At 40.4% G+C, this 14,035-nt stretch overlaps 1 protein-coding gene and 1 long non-coding RNA gene across 4 annotated transcripts in view; one reads left to right on the top strand and one right to left on the bottom strand.

Moving 5' to 3' along the window:
* GLP1R (glucagon like peptide 1 receptor) overlaps positions 1–14,035 on the top strand; it is a 94,778-nt gene that overhangs the window by 55,874 nt on the left and 24,869 nt on the right. Inside the window, exons 4-7 of the mRNA XM_039528194.1 lie at positions 778–887; positions 7,070–7,176; positions 10,574–10,727; positions 12,357–12,516. Of these exons, the coding sequence (XP_039384128.1) occupies positions 778–887; positions 7,070–7,176; positions 10,574–10,727; positions 12,357–12,516 (531 nt within the window). The remainder of the gene's footprint in view (positions 1–777; positions 888–7,069; positions 7,177–10,573; positions 10,728–12,356; positions 12,517–14,035) is intronic.
* LOC120399940 overlaps positions 542–14,035 on the bottom strand; it is a 30,112-nt gene continuing 16,618 nt past the window's right edge. The window contains exons 3-4 of one of the 3 annotated variants that reach the window (XR_005595410.1): positions 7,772–7,862; positions 542–907 (exon numbers count right to left, since the gene is read on the bottom strand). This is a non-coding gene — a long non-coding RNA (uncharacterized LOC120399940). The remainder of the gene's footprint in view (positions 908–7,771; positions 7,863–14,035) is intronic. The other 2 variants (XR_005595409.1, XR_005595411.1) reach the window with 2 other exon arrangements.

The following is a 14,035-nucleotide window of genomic DNA, read 5'->3' as shown; positions in this document are numbered from 1 at the left end:
AATGTTGACTTTATTTTCCAATTTGGAACTCTCTTTTTTTAAATGTCAGAATTTCCCACAGAACAGAAATTTGGAATTTCAATCAGCTCTAGTTTGTAGTAAGCAGGAAACTGGTTGGCTTGGTATATTGATAACAGGTTATAGGCTCAATCTGGATCAGATTGATAGTTAGTGAAAGTTGTAATCAAAAGGGTATTTGATGACTTATGTAAAATGAATTAATGCTCTCAGGTCAGTTTCTAGTGGGTCCATGTCCACGTTGCACTGCTGTCTCAGCAAAGGGCAGGGGCTGAATTGGCCCTGGTGATCAAACTATGGTACCTTCTCAACCAAGAGGTGGTCTAGATTGAGGCTGAGGCATGTTAGCAAGCTACAGTGTTTGGGAAGCAGTTTGCACTGCTGCTGTGCCTGTTTTGTGGATAAGTGTTGAGTCTCCAGCATGTTTTCATACCATAATGAGAGAGTCTGTTCTAAATACATGGATAAGACTTTTACCAGCACAAAGTTCCCTTTATTACAGTGTATCTGAAAGCTCCCCCCTCTTCCTACTTTTATTTTGATGGTTCAGTATAGTTCTATTTTATCATGTGTTCTTGGAAGCTGTACACAGTTGGCTGTGAGAATGAATGAATTGCAGTCTTTGTTACAGGAAAGGAGCAAGGTGAAGAACAGCTGTAATAAGGTGACAGGTGACGGGGAGAGGGTAGGCTAAGCTTCGTAGTTGTTCTATTCTTCTCCCCAGTAAGTCTACGTTCTTTCCCTCCTTGTTGTTGGCAGTGCTCCATGGACAAGTTTACCGCTTCTGCACTCCTGAGGGCACTTGGCTGCTGAAGGAGAATTCCACCCTGCCATGGAAGAACATTTCTGAATGTGAGGCATTAGATGGGGTAAGGAGAAGAGATTTTGCCTATAAAAAATGGAAATAAGTCAACACTTATGTATTATTCCTACTGAAATCAGCTTTTTCAGTCTGATCTCTCTAACAGGCCCCAGTGAGTCTAACAGTAAGAAATTTTAAGGCTCTCCATTTAATCTCGCTTAGTGTTTGGTGTAGATAAGAGCACTGGAAGAAGTAATGCAGATAAGCACAGTGCTGATCCAGTAAACAGATGCTCAGTTCAGCCACACAATGGTACCAGACAAGGAGCTGCAAAGCCTTAGAAGAGAACTGAGTTGCCTTTAGTTTTCTGCACAGGGATGAAATACAGTAGTGTTAACTCACTCTGGTGAAGACATTTAATGTTCATCTCTTTTGTTTTCTTCCCACAAGGGAACGCTGTCAGGGCAAAAATAATGTCCTTTCCTGTGTTGCTAATAACAGCTTGCATGATTAAAATTAACTGAACTGTTAAAAAATAATCCTTTCCGCCATTTACCTTGACAAACAGGAAGGAACTGGTTGAAAATCTGAAGTTGGAAAGCAGCGTGGGTAAAAGTGATCATGAAATGAGAGAGTTTATGATTCTAAGGGGAAAACAGGAGAATAAAGACAATGGACTTCAAGAAGGCAGACTTTAGCAAACTCAGAGAATTGGTTGGTAGGATCCAGTGGGAAGCAAGTCGGAGAGGGGGTGCGGAAAAAGAGTTCAGGAGAATTAGTAGTTTTTTAAAGAGACATTATTAAGAGCACAAAAAGCAAATGATACCAATGAATAGGAAAGTTAAGTAGTATGGTAAGAGGCCACCCTGGCTAAACCAGGAGACCTTCAGTGACTTGAAACTAAAAAAAAGAGTCATACAAAAAATGGAAACTAGGTCCAAGGATACGTATAAAAAAACCCACAAGCATGTAGGGACAAAATTAGACAGGCCAAGGCAAAAAATGAGATTAAACTAGCTAGGGATATAAAGAGTAAGAAGAAAGCATTTTACAAATACATGAGAAGCAAGAGGAAGACCAAGGACAGGGTAGGCCCATTGTTTAATGAGGAAAGAAAGACAATAACAGAAAACACAGCAATGCCCAAAGTGTTAAATGCCCTTTTTGTTTGTTTTCACTAAAAAAGTTACCAGTGATCGGATGACAAATATAGCAACATCAGTGTAAATGAGGTAGGATCTGAGGCTAAAATAGGAAATTACTTAGATAAGTTAGATGTCTTCAAGCTGGCAGGGCCTGATGAAGTACATCCTAGAATACTTAAGGAACTGGCTGAAGAGATCTCTGAGCCATTAGCCATTATCTTTGAGAACTTGTGGAGGATGAGAGAGACTAGAAAAGGGCAAATATAGTACTTATCTGTGGAAAAAGGAATAAGGACAACCCAGGGAATTATAAACTGGTCAGTTTAACTTTGGTACCCAGAATGGTAATGGAGCAAATAATCAATCTGTAAGCACCTAGAAGAAAATAAAGTAATAAATAGCACTCAACATGGATTTCTCAAAAACAAATCATGTGAAATCAACCTAATATCCTTCTCTGACCAGGGAACAAGCCTTGTGGATAGGAGGGAAGCAGTAGATGTGATATATCTCAACTTTAATAAGGCTTTGATACTGTCTCACATTATCTTCTTGTAAACAAACTAGAGAATCATAGCTTAGATGAACCACTATAAGGTTGGTGAACAACTAGCTGGAAAACTGAACTCAGAGCGTAGTTATCAATGAGCCACAACTGAGGCAGAAGAGCATATTGAGTGGGGTCCTGCAGTAATTTGTCCTGGATCTCCTTCTATTCAATATCTTCATAAATGATTTGGATAACAGCATAGATAGAGAGTACACTTATAAAATTGGCAGATGGTACCAAGCTGGAAGGGGTTGCAAGCAGTTTGGAGCACAGGATTAGAATTCAAAATGACCTTGGCAAACTGAAGAAAAGGTGAAATTCAATAAGGACAATAATGCAAAGTATTCCATTTAGGAAGGAATAATCAATTTTACAAATACAAAATAGGAAATGATTGCCTAGAAAGGTGTACTGCACAAAAGGAGTTGGGAGTTATAGTGGATCACAAACTAAATACGAGTCAACAATGTAATACTGTTGCAAAATAAAACCACATCATTCTGGGATGTATTAGCAGGAGTGTTGTAAGCAAGACACGAGAAGTCCTGGTAATTCTTCCACCTCTACTCAGCTCTGATAAGGCCTCCTGTGGAATAGTGTGTCCAGTTCTGGATGACACACTTCAGGAAAGATGTGGACAAATTGAAGAAAGCCCAGAAGAGAGCAACAAAAATGATTAAAGATCTAGAAAACATGACCTACAAGGAAAGATTGAAAAAACTGGGTTTGTTTAGTCTGGAGCAGAGAAGACTGAGAGGGGACATAACAGTCTTCAAGCATCTAAAAGATTGTTATAGAGAGGAAGGTGATACATTTTTCTCCTTAGCCACCGAGGACAGGCCAAGAAGTAATGGGCTTAAATTGAGATTTAGGCTAGACATTAGGAAAAACTTCTTCTGTCAAGTTAGTTAACAAATTGCCTAGGGAGGTTGTGGAATCTCTGTGGTTTTTAAGAAGAGATGAGACAAACAACTGTCAGGGATGGTCTGATACTTATTCCTGCCTCCATGCAGGGGACTGGACTATTGAGGTCCCTTCCTGTTCTACATGTCTATGGTTTATGCTCTTTGTCTACTTTTAACTGAACTTGGGCAGCAAAGTTAGACTGGTCAATTTCACTTCCTGGCTGTAATGCACTAGCTCTTGGGAGAAGTTAAGAGCTCTCAACGTGTTCTAGGACTAGCCCTTTGCCTCTGACCTATTTATTGAGTGCCCAGTCCCTGCCTCAAGGAGCTCCACACTCTAGTATAGACACGGACAAACAGTCCAGACATAGGAGATCCCCAAAACTATCAGGGGTTCCTGTTCTCCCAGAACTCCCTGTTCTGCAATGCCACAGCCCTTCATAGGGAGCAGGAAGATTGTAAATTGGAAAGGGTTATGAAAGGGAAGAAGGGAAATTCAATACATCTGAAGGAAAGTTTAGGAAATGTAAGTGGTCCCCTAAATTGCAGCCCCATCCCTTTTCCCACTCCTTCAAAGCTCTGTGGCATCAAGAGACAGCTTTAGCCTAACAGACTGCATGCCTGGTCATTTTTAATTCCACTTGCAGTTTAAGGCTTCTTCCTTAACTATATATTGAGAACTGCCAAGTAGACACATGCCTTATGGCAGCACTTGGCCATTTGGTACATAGCTCATTTCCATAAAATACAGTGCTTGGGGGGGCAATTATGTTAAACCCTAAATACATTGTGTCACCTCCTGATATGGAAATAGCTTGCAATTTTTATTTCTATTTTCCACTTTAGCAGATGCAGAACTCCTAATTGCCTGCTTTTCAAATATGTTTATGCATTTGTATTAAAGTAGATGGAATATATGGGCTAAAGGTGTTAACATAACCCAGTCATTGTCCAACATAAACTGTGTTAAAGAAGGTTTGGGTTTGGTTTACAGAGACCTCAGTCTGCTTATTACCCCAGCAAACACAAAATTAAAAATCATGTTAACCTCTTATTAAAGATAAAGAAAAGAAGGAAAAACAATTAAGGCATTTGAAATGTAAAGTATTAAGTAAGGCTTTTATTTTAACAACAACCCTTGTTCCCTTTCTCTGTAGCTGGAGAGTGTTTAGAAGGAAAACCCCTCTTGTTTGACAGACTCTTAATGAGTATCAGAGGTGGTAATAACTGTCCTTCTGGGGAAAAGAGAAGAAGTTAGTTGAGATGGGCTGGAGCTGCTGCTGCTGTTGAGAATCATTAAGAAAAGGATCGATACTAAAACAGAAAATATCATAGTGCCTCTGTATAAATCCATGGTACTCCTGCATCTTGAATACCATGTGCAGATGTGGTCACCCCATCTCAAAAAAATATATAATAGAACTGGAAAAGTTTCAGAAAAGGGCAACAAAAATGATTAGGGGTATGGAATGGCTTCCATATGAGGAAAGATTAAAAAGACTGGGACTTTTCAGCTTGGAAAGGAGATGATTAAGGGGGGATATGATAGAGATCTATAAAATCATGACTGGTGTGGAGAAAGTAAATAAGGAATTTTTCACTCCTTCTCATAACACAAGAACTAGGGGTCACCAAATGAAATTAATAGGCAGCAGGTTTAAAACAAACAAAAGGAAGTATTTCTTCACACAACCTGTGGAACTTCTTGCCAGAGAATGTTGTGAAGGACAAGACTATAACAGGGTTCAAAAAAGAACTAGATACATTCATAGAGGATAGGTCCATCTATGGCTTTTAGCCAGAATGGACAGGGATGGTGTCCCCACCCTCATTTTTGCCAGAAGCTGGGAATGGGCAACAAGGGATGGTTCACTTCATGATTACCTGTTCTGTTCATTCCCGCTGAAGCACCTGGCATTGGTCAAGACTGGGCTAGATGGACCTTTGGTCTGACCCAATATGGCCTTTCTTATGGTCTATGTTAAAGTTTGATCCTGTTTCATATCAGATGGTGTTTGGGACTCAGCTGGAGTTGGTAAGGGTGGGAGTGTCATCTGAGTCCTTCTCTCAAACCCAGTCTGGTCAAGATATCTCTCAGGATCAGGATGATGAAGTCATGGGGTCCCACAAGGTGGTGGTGGTGGGGTGATGGTGAAGTTCACTCCAGTAACCCATTTTTCTCCCCAAAGTCTCGTAAGGACCCACCAAGGGAATGGTGGGTGGAATAGCCTATCCCCTCATTATTTTGTTCACGAATTAGGCCTAGTTTTCGAAACATGAGTTTTGGTTCACTGATTTTTGGTTCCACGCTTTTCTTGTTTACAAGGGATGATCTTAACACAATCCTTGAGTTATATTGGTATGTTTTTTTGTTTGGACTAATTCAGTCTTTCTGTCTCCCTTTCATCCCTTTTCCCATCAGTACATGTTGTTATAGGTTATTGTGACATCTTATGAACTTTTATGTACTTTTTACAGTTGAGCTCACAATTTAAGGTAAATTTTAGGCTGAATTATCACAACATGTATCCAACCACCAAGGGCTTAGTTTGGGTAAAAATCACTGTCATGTTGTGGCCATCCCCCAAACACAAACCCACTAGGAGTGTTGGAGGGAGGCTCTGCACAAAGATCACAAGCTGATAGTTTTTTGCCATTACCCTAAGGTTTGTTTTAATGTAACATCCTCCAAGATGAGAGAGGAGGCATCATGTCCTTTAAACATTAAACATCAGTTTGGGCTGCATTGATGTTTCAAACTGTTGAGTCTCAGAAGTTGTGCCAGGCTGTGACCCTGACAAAGTCTCTCCTCCTGGACTAAGCAGTCTTCAAATCCTTCCTTTTAAAACTCTCTTAGTCCACAAAACCTGTCCGTGATGGCCTCTGCACTCAGTCTGAACCCTTACATGCTGTGCCGTGTGCCTCTGAATGGTTTTATCTATTTCTGAAGCAGGGAGCGTGTCTTCTTTTGTACAGCACAGTGCACATTGCTCACTAATTGTAGTGTCATCAACCCAAAGTGGCGAAATAAAATGGATGAGTCTTGGAAATAGGTTTGTGATTAGAGATGATTCAGAATACAGGATCTAAATCCTGCCCCACAACCCAAAGATCATGATTCAGGCCTATTTCTAGCTATTTCTTGTTCTACAAAAATCTTTTCTCCCCAAGACATGGACCAAAATTTTCAAACTTGGGTATGATCGAAGCCACTAAATATGGCATTAAGGAACATAGCTTTAGGCATTCCCGCTTGAAAATGCTGGCTTCAGAATTTATATCTGCTATTGCAGAATTGATGTCTGTCTGTATGGCAATATAGATAGGAAGGACAGTGTCCTTTGGTTTTGGAATTCACTCCCTTCCCCACTCCCTTCAGCCTTGTTCTGTAATAGCCATGTTTTATTGACTTTCTGGGCTTGCTGCAAAGCTCTTGTATTTAATGGGAGTTGAGGTGGGATTTTTGTTTGTTTGGGGAATGGGAAAGGTGGAAGATTCTCATTTGTAATGTATGCCTCTGAGTACCTAATAAAGGGATGGAAAAATAGTAGGTGTCATCAAAGTAGGGTTGGCGGGAAGGTAATGCGGAGATGGGAGAAGAGAAACAGGTCCAACGAGTGCTGTCTTTTCTTTCCTTTTATGCTGTCAGGATGCACCAGAGGAACAACTCCTATACGTGTCAGTCATCTACACCATTGGATATGCTCTTTCATTCTCTGCCCTGGTAATAGCAACTGCCATCCTTCTTGGATTCAGGTAATCCTGATGCAGTTCAAAGTAGAGTGGAAGCAGCCATGCTGTTCTTCCAGTCTAAAGAGCATCAGACTTTTGAAACATTCAGCTTCTCCCTTCTACCATCTCCTTGTTCTACTCCTTTCATCTTCTCACCCTTCCCTGCTCCCCTCTTGCACCTTATCTCTCCCAAACATATTTAGCTTCTAAACTACTAGGCGTGCTGGTTGAAATATTTTCCACAAAATGAAAATTTGTCAAAATATGCTGTTTCACTGAAGCTGAAATGCTTTGCGGAGGTGTATTGGTTTTGACAAAATTTTCATTGGAAGGGATGAGAGGACAGACTGATTCTATCATACGCTAGAGTGGTGAGGGGATTGGCATCGGAGGTGGGGAAACCCATGTTCAAGTCCCTGCTCTGCCTGATTCAGAGCAGAATTTTTCATCCCAGATCAAAATGAGATCAGAATCAGGGACTCGAACCTGCCAGACCAGCCTCCCCACATGAACACCTCAAGGTTTTGATCTGAAAACAGACACTTTAATGCAATTCCATTTTTGCCAAAATATTTGAAAGATTTTTGTTCCACTATGGAACAATTCCACACACACACACCCCAAACCTGCTAACGATGCCATGAAACAGAATTGCCATCCTCTGGTCAGCTCTATGTATTCGTTTCTTCTAGGTATGACTCCATCAAATTCTGTGGAAGAGCATAGAAATTAACAGAATTTGGTGACTGAGAAGCCATTGAAAGGACCCTGGAACATATGTTAGATTGCTTAGGTTTGGTCAAAAAAATGCTGGCAGCCTGACCTAGATCATACATCTTTCCATAAATGCACCATGCATGCCTGCTGCAATTTCATTGACTTTAGCCTGGTTTGTCTGAATTTGGGGGATACTGAGCACAGCAGGTGCAAATATGGGGGCATTCAGAATGACAGGTAGAAAGTGCAGGAAATGCAGATATTTGATCTTGGTCTATTGTATTTTATCTTTTTTTAGCTGAGAAACATGGGACCAGTGACTGCTCTTTGTGTTCCAAAGAGAGCTTAAAATGACCACAACTGAGTTGAAATTTGTGGGAAACCCAGAAAGACAAGTTCTGCCTCCGTCAATGCCATGGGAGGATTATGATGATTCACATGTTTAGGCATTAGTACAGTTTAGGGATTCAGAGTCACTGCTCTCTGGCTACCACTTAATCACCCCTGCCAGAGATGACTTCTCCCCAGAATTCATAAAAATACTCCAGAGGAGCAATTTATTTTGCTGTTGAAATGGTGCAGATTGAGCCAACATGGCAGGTGTTTTCAAAATCTTTCTGGAGGAGGATGTCCAAAACTCCCAACCACAGTTCAAATCTCTCCAGCTGAGCACTGTGTTCTGCTGTCAATCCAAGAACAAATAATTTCAGTTTCAAAAGTGCTAAGTGACAAATGTACTTGCCTTTTGCAACATTTATAAAACTTGAGCACAGTAACATAAGAAAATGAAAAACTGAATAGCAATAATGTTAGAGGCTTCACAAAAACATTAAAAAAGGAGCTATTTTAAAGTCTTTAAATTTCAAAAAATGTTCAACTTATAATTATCAGGACAAATTCTAGTTGTCAGAAGGACTTTTCCCTTGGAATTAACATCCGCATGTTGTTGGACTCTGACTGCAGCCGCAGCTTCTAACTATCCACAGCAGCCTTGCGTGCTTACAGAGCTGGGAGCAGAAACCTGGTTCCAAACCACAGATTTTTCCACCTTGAACTAAAGGAAGATCTCTGTTCGCTATAGAATGTCCTTTATATTAATTCTAAGGTGCAACCAGCCAACAGAAGGCAACATGCTCACAAACAAGTAGTGTCCAGTCCTGCTCCCACTGAAGTCAATGATAGAAACCTTCTATGCTTAACAATGGAAACAGGATAGTCCCCATACCACCCATTGAAATCAATGGGAGCAGTATTGGACACCTAAACTACCCACAATGCAGATAATCAGTAACTGTATTTACTTACAAATTATTTTCTTCATTCACATCTCTCTCTCTTTCTCTGTGTGTGTGTGTGTGTATATATATATATATATATATATATATATATATATATATATATATAATGTGTATAGCTGGTGTATGACTTTTCAAGCAGATTTAAGAATATGGAAAGTTTGAAGGGGTAGCAACAAGCTAGTTTTGAGCTAGAGGGTGACCAAAGTTAAACATGGTTAAATTGTGAAATAACCTGTAACTTAAAAGTGGCTTAATGAATCTTCTTCAAACTTTGCAGAAATACTCTTCTTTGCCTTCAGAAGAAATCTAGAAAATTTCAGGCCAAATCTATTTTCCAAGCCAACATTGCAGAGCTGAAAAATTAGGACTTTAAAATATAGGCGTAACAACAGTTCCTCTATAATATGCTCAGTATATTTTTCAGAAATTAAAAAATAATCACTTCCAGCAGAGCATAGCTTAATATGAATTTTCTAAGTGGCGCTGCCTACTTTCTTGATCCTAGTTGTGAGAATGTGTCTTTGTTTAAATGGAAAAACAAGTTAATAGAGTTCCCCCATCTCTCCCCTCTGCAGCATGTGTGCTTCTGCTTACATAGAGTTTGTCACAAGCTGAGGGAGGAAATATTAGTGGGAGAACTCTGGTAAAATATTGACAGCACTTCATTGTTGAGTTTCAATCACACAACTCTCGTTTCCTTTGCCCACCCAAAACACATTTTGACAGGTAGCAATTTTGTTGTCTGTGCAGCTGGCTATTGAAATTCACGAAGATGATGATCTTCTGTCATTGTTTTTTATCATCACCACAAAGGTGAAAATCGTGTTTCTTTTAGACTCATGGAAGGCATTTGTGATCCTCTCAGGATGCTGTTGATGAATGTAGTCTTCTCTTGTTGTTTGTGATAATTAATATGTATGATAATTTCCCTTCACGGGGACAGATACTTTAACATAGTCTGCTGCTGTGCTGCGCACCAGCACATGAACCCTTCCAAAGTATTCCTGTTGCACTCTTGTTTTCTTTGCTGAAGGATCACTTAAATCATTTAGACGCAGCATTATGTAAAAAGTCCAGTCCTTTAGCTCCCTCAGCTGTGATTACTGTAATTAAGGTTGTAAATTGTGTTTCATTATAACTCCCTATTTTTCACACACTCCAATTGTTCTGAAATATTCACCTTTTGGGCAGAAATTTTCCAGGTCAGGCTTCTGCCTAAAGGTGAATATTTCTTAGAGAGTTTCAGATCCCCGCAGCCATTTGAAGTAATGAGTTTCCAGTGACTCATCTGCATGGGTATCCACTGATTTTTTAACAGAATCTATCAATTCCACTCTCACTCATACCCATGGTATCATTGCAGCCTACACACACTCACTGACTCAGGCTTTGCTTTCTTGTTACAGGCATTTGCACTGCACTAGGAATTACATTCACCTGAATCTCTTCATGTCTTTTATCCTACGTGCTGTATCTGTCTTCATTAAGGATTCTGTGGTGAAGTGGATGTACAAAACAGCTACGCCTGAGCACCAGTGGGAAGGACTCATCTCCTACCAGGTAGGGGCAGGAGTCATGTTGCTTTTGAGGACAGTGGTCCATCATCTGCATGAAACTTTCGCTTTGTACTGAGGTTTGTCCAAAATATTTTCTTCACTTCCACAGGGTTTTCCTTGAGTCCCTTGGCAGACTTCATACAGTTCTAGTCATGCAATCCCAGTCTTGTTACCTATGAATAATTGCTACCCCATTGTGTTTCTTGTCCTATTGAAGGTTTGTCCCCATGGGGCAGAGAAAACATCAAGAGCAGTTTCCCCCCAACCCATGTATTGGTAAATGCCCCATACCTCTCCCCCCCGCCTCCACACTCACCATTGCCAGTGATGACAACAGAATATTCTGACAGATGTTCCATTGCAACAGGTGACATTGTCCAGACAATCAGGTGACCCAGTGAGCTGGTCATTCTTGGGGTACTGTATAGTCCTGCTAACTATGGTGATATGATTTGAATGTGAGTCCAAATCTGGGAGGAGCTAAAGTAACATGTCACTTAATCTTTAGTCTGAATATAGAAAGTATGTAAATATTCTGTGATGATGCTGAAACCAGAGAACTGCTTTCTCTCCCCATTGAGAGCTGGTATGTAAAATGCAACCAAGTTGTGAGAGAGAGTGATTTGGAAATTAAATGGGAGTAGATACTTATCGGCTGTGATTCTAGGTCATATGCAGGAGGTTAAAGGCACTGGAAAATGGAAAAATCAGGAAGGGGTTTTTAATCTCTCTTTGAGCACTGTGATAGGAACCTTAGGCATTTTTTACCTTCCACTGAACGGGGATCACCTGTTGGGACCAGATGGGTGCATCCCACATGATGATCAGTTTCTTGCGATTTGTAATATGCAGACTTTGGGGTGTACCGACAAGCTGATATAAAATCATAAATGTGAGGATTGGCAATGACCTCCTGGATTGTCAGTCAGTCCTTCCCTTCAAGCAGGGAGGGCTGAGTACTTCTGCATAGTGTGTAAACAGTGCTGTATAGTTCAGATTTGTTTCATGATATGATGGGCAAGTGAATTTGTTAATTGTATTTGTTTGGATTCCTGAACAGTTGTAAAATTCAGAGAAATGGCCAAGAGGGTTTTGCAGTCAGATATGATGCATCAGGGCAATACTGCTCTGGTATCACACATCACTTGCCTTTGAAGAATTCGCAGCATTGTGGCATCAACTGTGTGTTCTGGAATAGTGGAGTTCTTATCTGTAGAATATAGTATCTGTGGACCTGAAATTTTTCAGTGACTGATTTCAGTAACTGGAGACAATCTTGTAGCTACTCTTCTCTTCCCTTCTTCTATACTGTACTGGCAAACTACCACTTAAGGTATTCACAGGGGAATATACAGAGCAGTAGATGTGTAAAGAAACAAGGGTCAATGTTCTTCTATACAGTTCTCTGCTTTCAAATTCACCTGCTGTGTTTCTGAAGTATAGTAGATGACCCTTACTTATCCCAGTGGTTAGGTGTGATCCATTTAATGAAGATATGTTTTGACTAGGAAGAGGAGTGTACAGTTAATCCTGTTCTTCCTGTTCATGTTACTAGAACTTCTGGGTGGTTTTTTGTCTCCTTTTTTTCACCACCTCTGCTACATTCACTGACCTTTATTTTCTGCTCTCTCAGGAGTCACTCAGCTGCCGCCTGGTTTTTGTGATGATGCAGTATTGTGTGGCTGCAAACTACTACTGGCTGTTGGTGGAAGGCATGTACCTGTACACACTGCTGGTCCTGTCGGTCTTTTCTGAACAGAGAATTTTTCGGCTTTATCTCTGCATTGGCTGGGGTAATTCAGTCTCTTGTTTTCTTTCTCATATTATCTACTGGTTGCTGAGTGCATTTGCCTACACGGTCAATGTGGTGACTACCCTATCTCATGCTTTGGGACAGGTGAAATAGGAAAAGCTGTCTGTCTACGCATATTCTCTTCTTTAACTGTTGGATTCAAATCCTGCTTCCCATTCCTTTTCTGTTCCTAATATCTGACCTGATGCTTTTAAAATCCTTTATAGATATTACACTATTTTAGTTTCTTATATGAGAGCCTTTAGCTGAAAACAATGGCTATGCATAAATCTCGTACATTCATACATTAGGCGTCATGGGACATCTATATAACTCCATGAAGTCACCGAGACCCTGCAAAATTTACTAACACCTGCAAACTTCTATAAACTGAATGACAGATGCACAATGCTTTACCGTTGTATGTTAGTTGCTTGACGTGAAAGACCTTTATGCTGTATAACTGTAATAAGATGGAACAGGGCAATCAAGAATAGCCCTCATGTCAAAATCTCGCTTTACATAACAGCAGTTTTCATCTGAAGACAGCAGCACTTCCAGGAGGAAATGCTAGCCATTCCTAGATGCAAGCGAGTGGATTTCCTTGTATGTACAACGCAGGGTTATAGCTCATGCAGTCAACATCTATGTGGAATATTATTGGGACTGCTAAATGAAGGTAATGATAGGTCAGCTCTACTGTATGGGCAGAACAAGTGGTTATCTTCTGGAAAGCGATGGAATGTGACTATTGTGCATGTGCATGAGCGAGATTAGGGGTTGTGATGAGTAGGATAAGTTTCAGTCCCTTGAGCCTGAGCTGTCTGTAATAGAAATGCTAAAGGTCTGAATCTTTCACTCTCCAGCTAAGCTTCTCTTTGTTAAACTAAATAGATTGAGCTCCTTGTGTCTGGCACTGGTAAAGCCTGTTTTCTAATTCTTTAACCATTCTTATGGCTCTTCTATGAACCCTCTCCAATTTATCAATAGTTTTAAGTGTGTGACATAGGAACAAAGGACCAGAAGGGATCTCCTGCGTCCCTGAGCCCAGTCCAGTCCTTTGTTATCACAAGTAGCCCCATCGTGTACTCCTGTTCATAAATTTATCAAGCTCCATCTTAAAACTGATTAGGTTGTTTGCTCCCACAACTGCTGCTGGAAGACTGCGTTCTTTCCCATTTTCTGTATTTGCCTTCTGTGAATATGCTAGCAAATGTGTTGACTGGTGAGATTCATATAAATGATCCATTGCAAATTACTAACTGACCTGTATTTAATACACAGTGATATATGAAAGGTGAAAGAGTTCTGGTGTGTTGATGGGAATAAATAAATATGAGGAATAACAAAATCTCTGCTGTAAAAGCAGCAAAGAGTCTTGTGGTACCTTATAGACTAACAGACGTTTTGGAGCATGAGCTTTCGTGGGTGAATACCCACTTCATTGGATGCAATGGAATCTCTGCTGGAATGTGCTAGCCAAAACAGTGCTGCTGTATCCCTTTCTTTACCATTTTATA

Source organism: Mauremys reevesii, linkage group 3 (genome assembly GCF_016161935.1).
Source record: "Mauremys reevesii isolate NIE-2019 linkage group 3, ASM1616193v1, whole genome shotgun sequence".
NCBI classification, from domain to species: Eukaryota; Metazoa; Chordata; order Testudines; family Geoemydidae; genus Mauremys; species Mauremys reevesii.
Note: the sequence above shows the minus strand (reverse complement) of the source record. Positions and strands in the feature narration are given on the sequence as shown.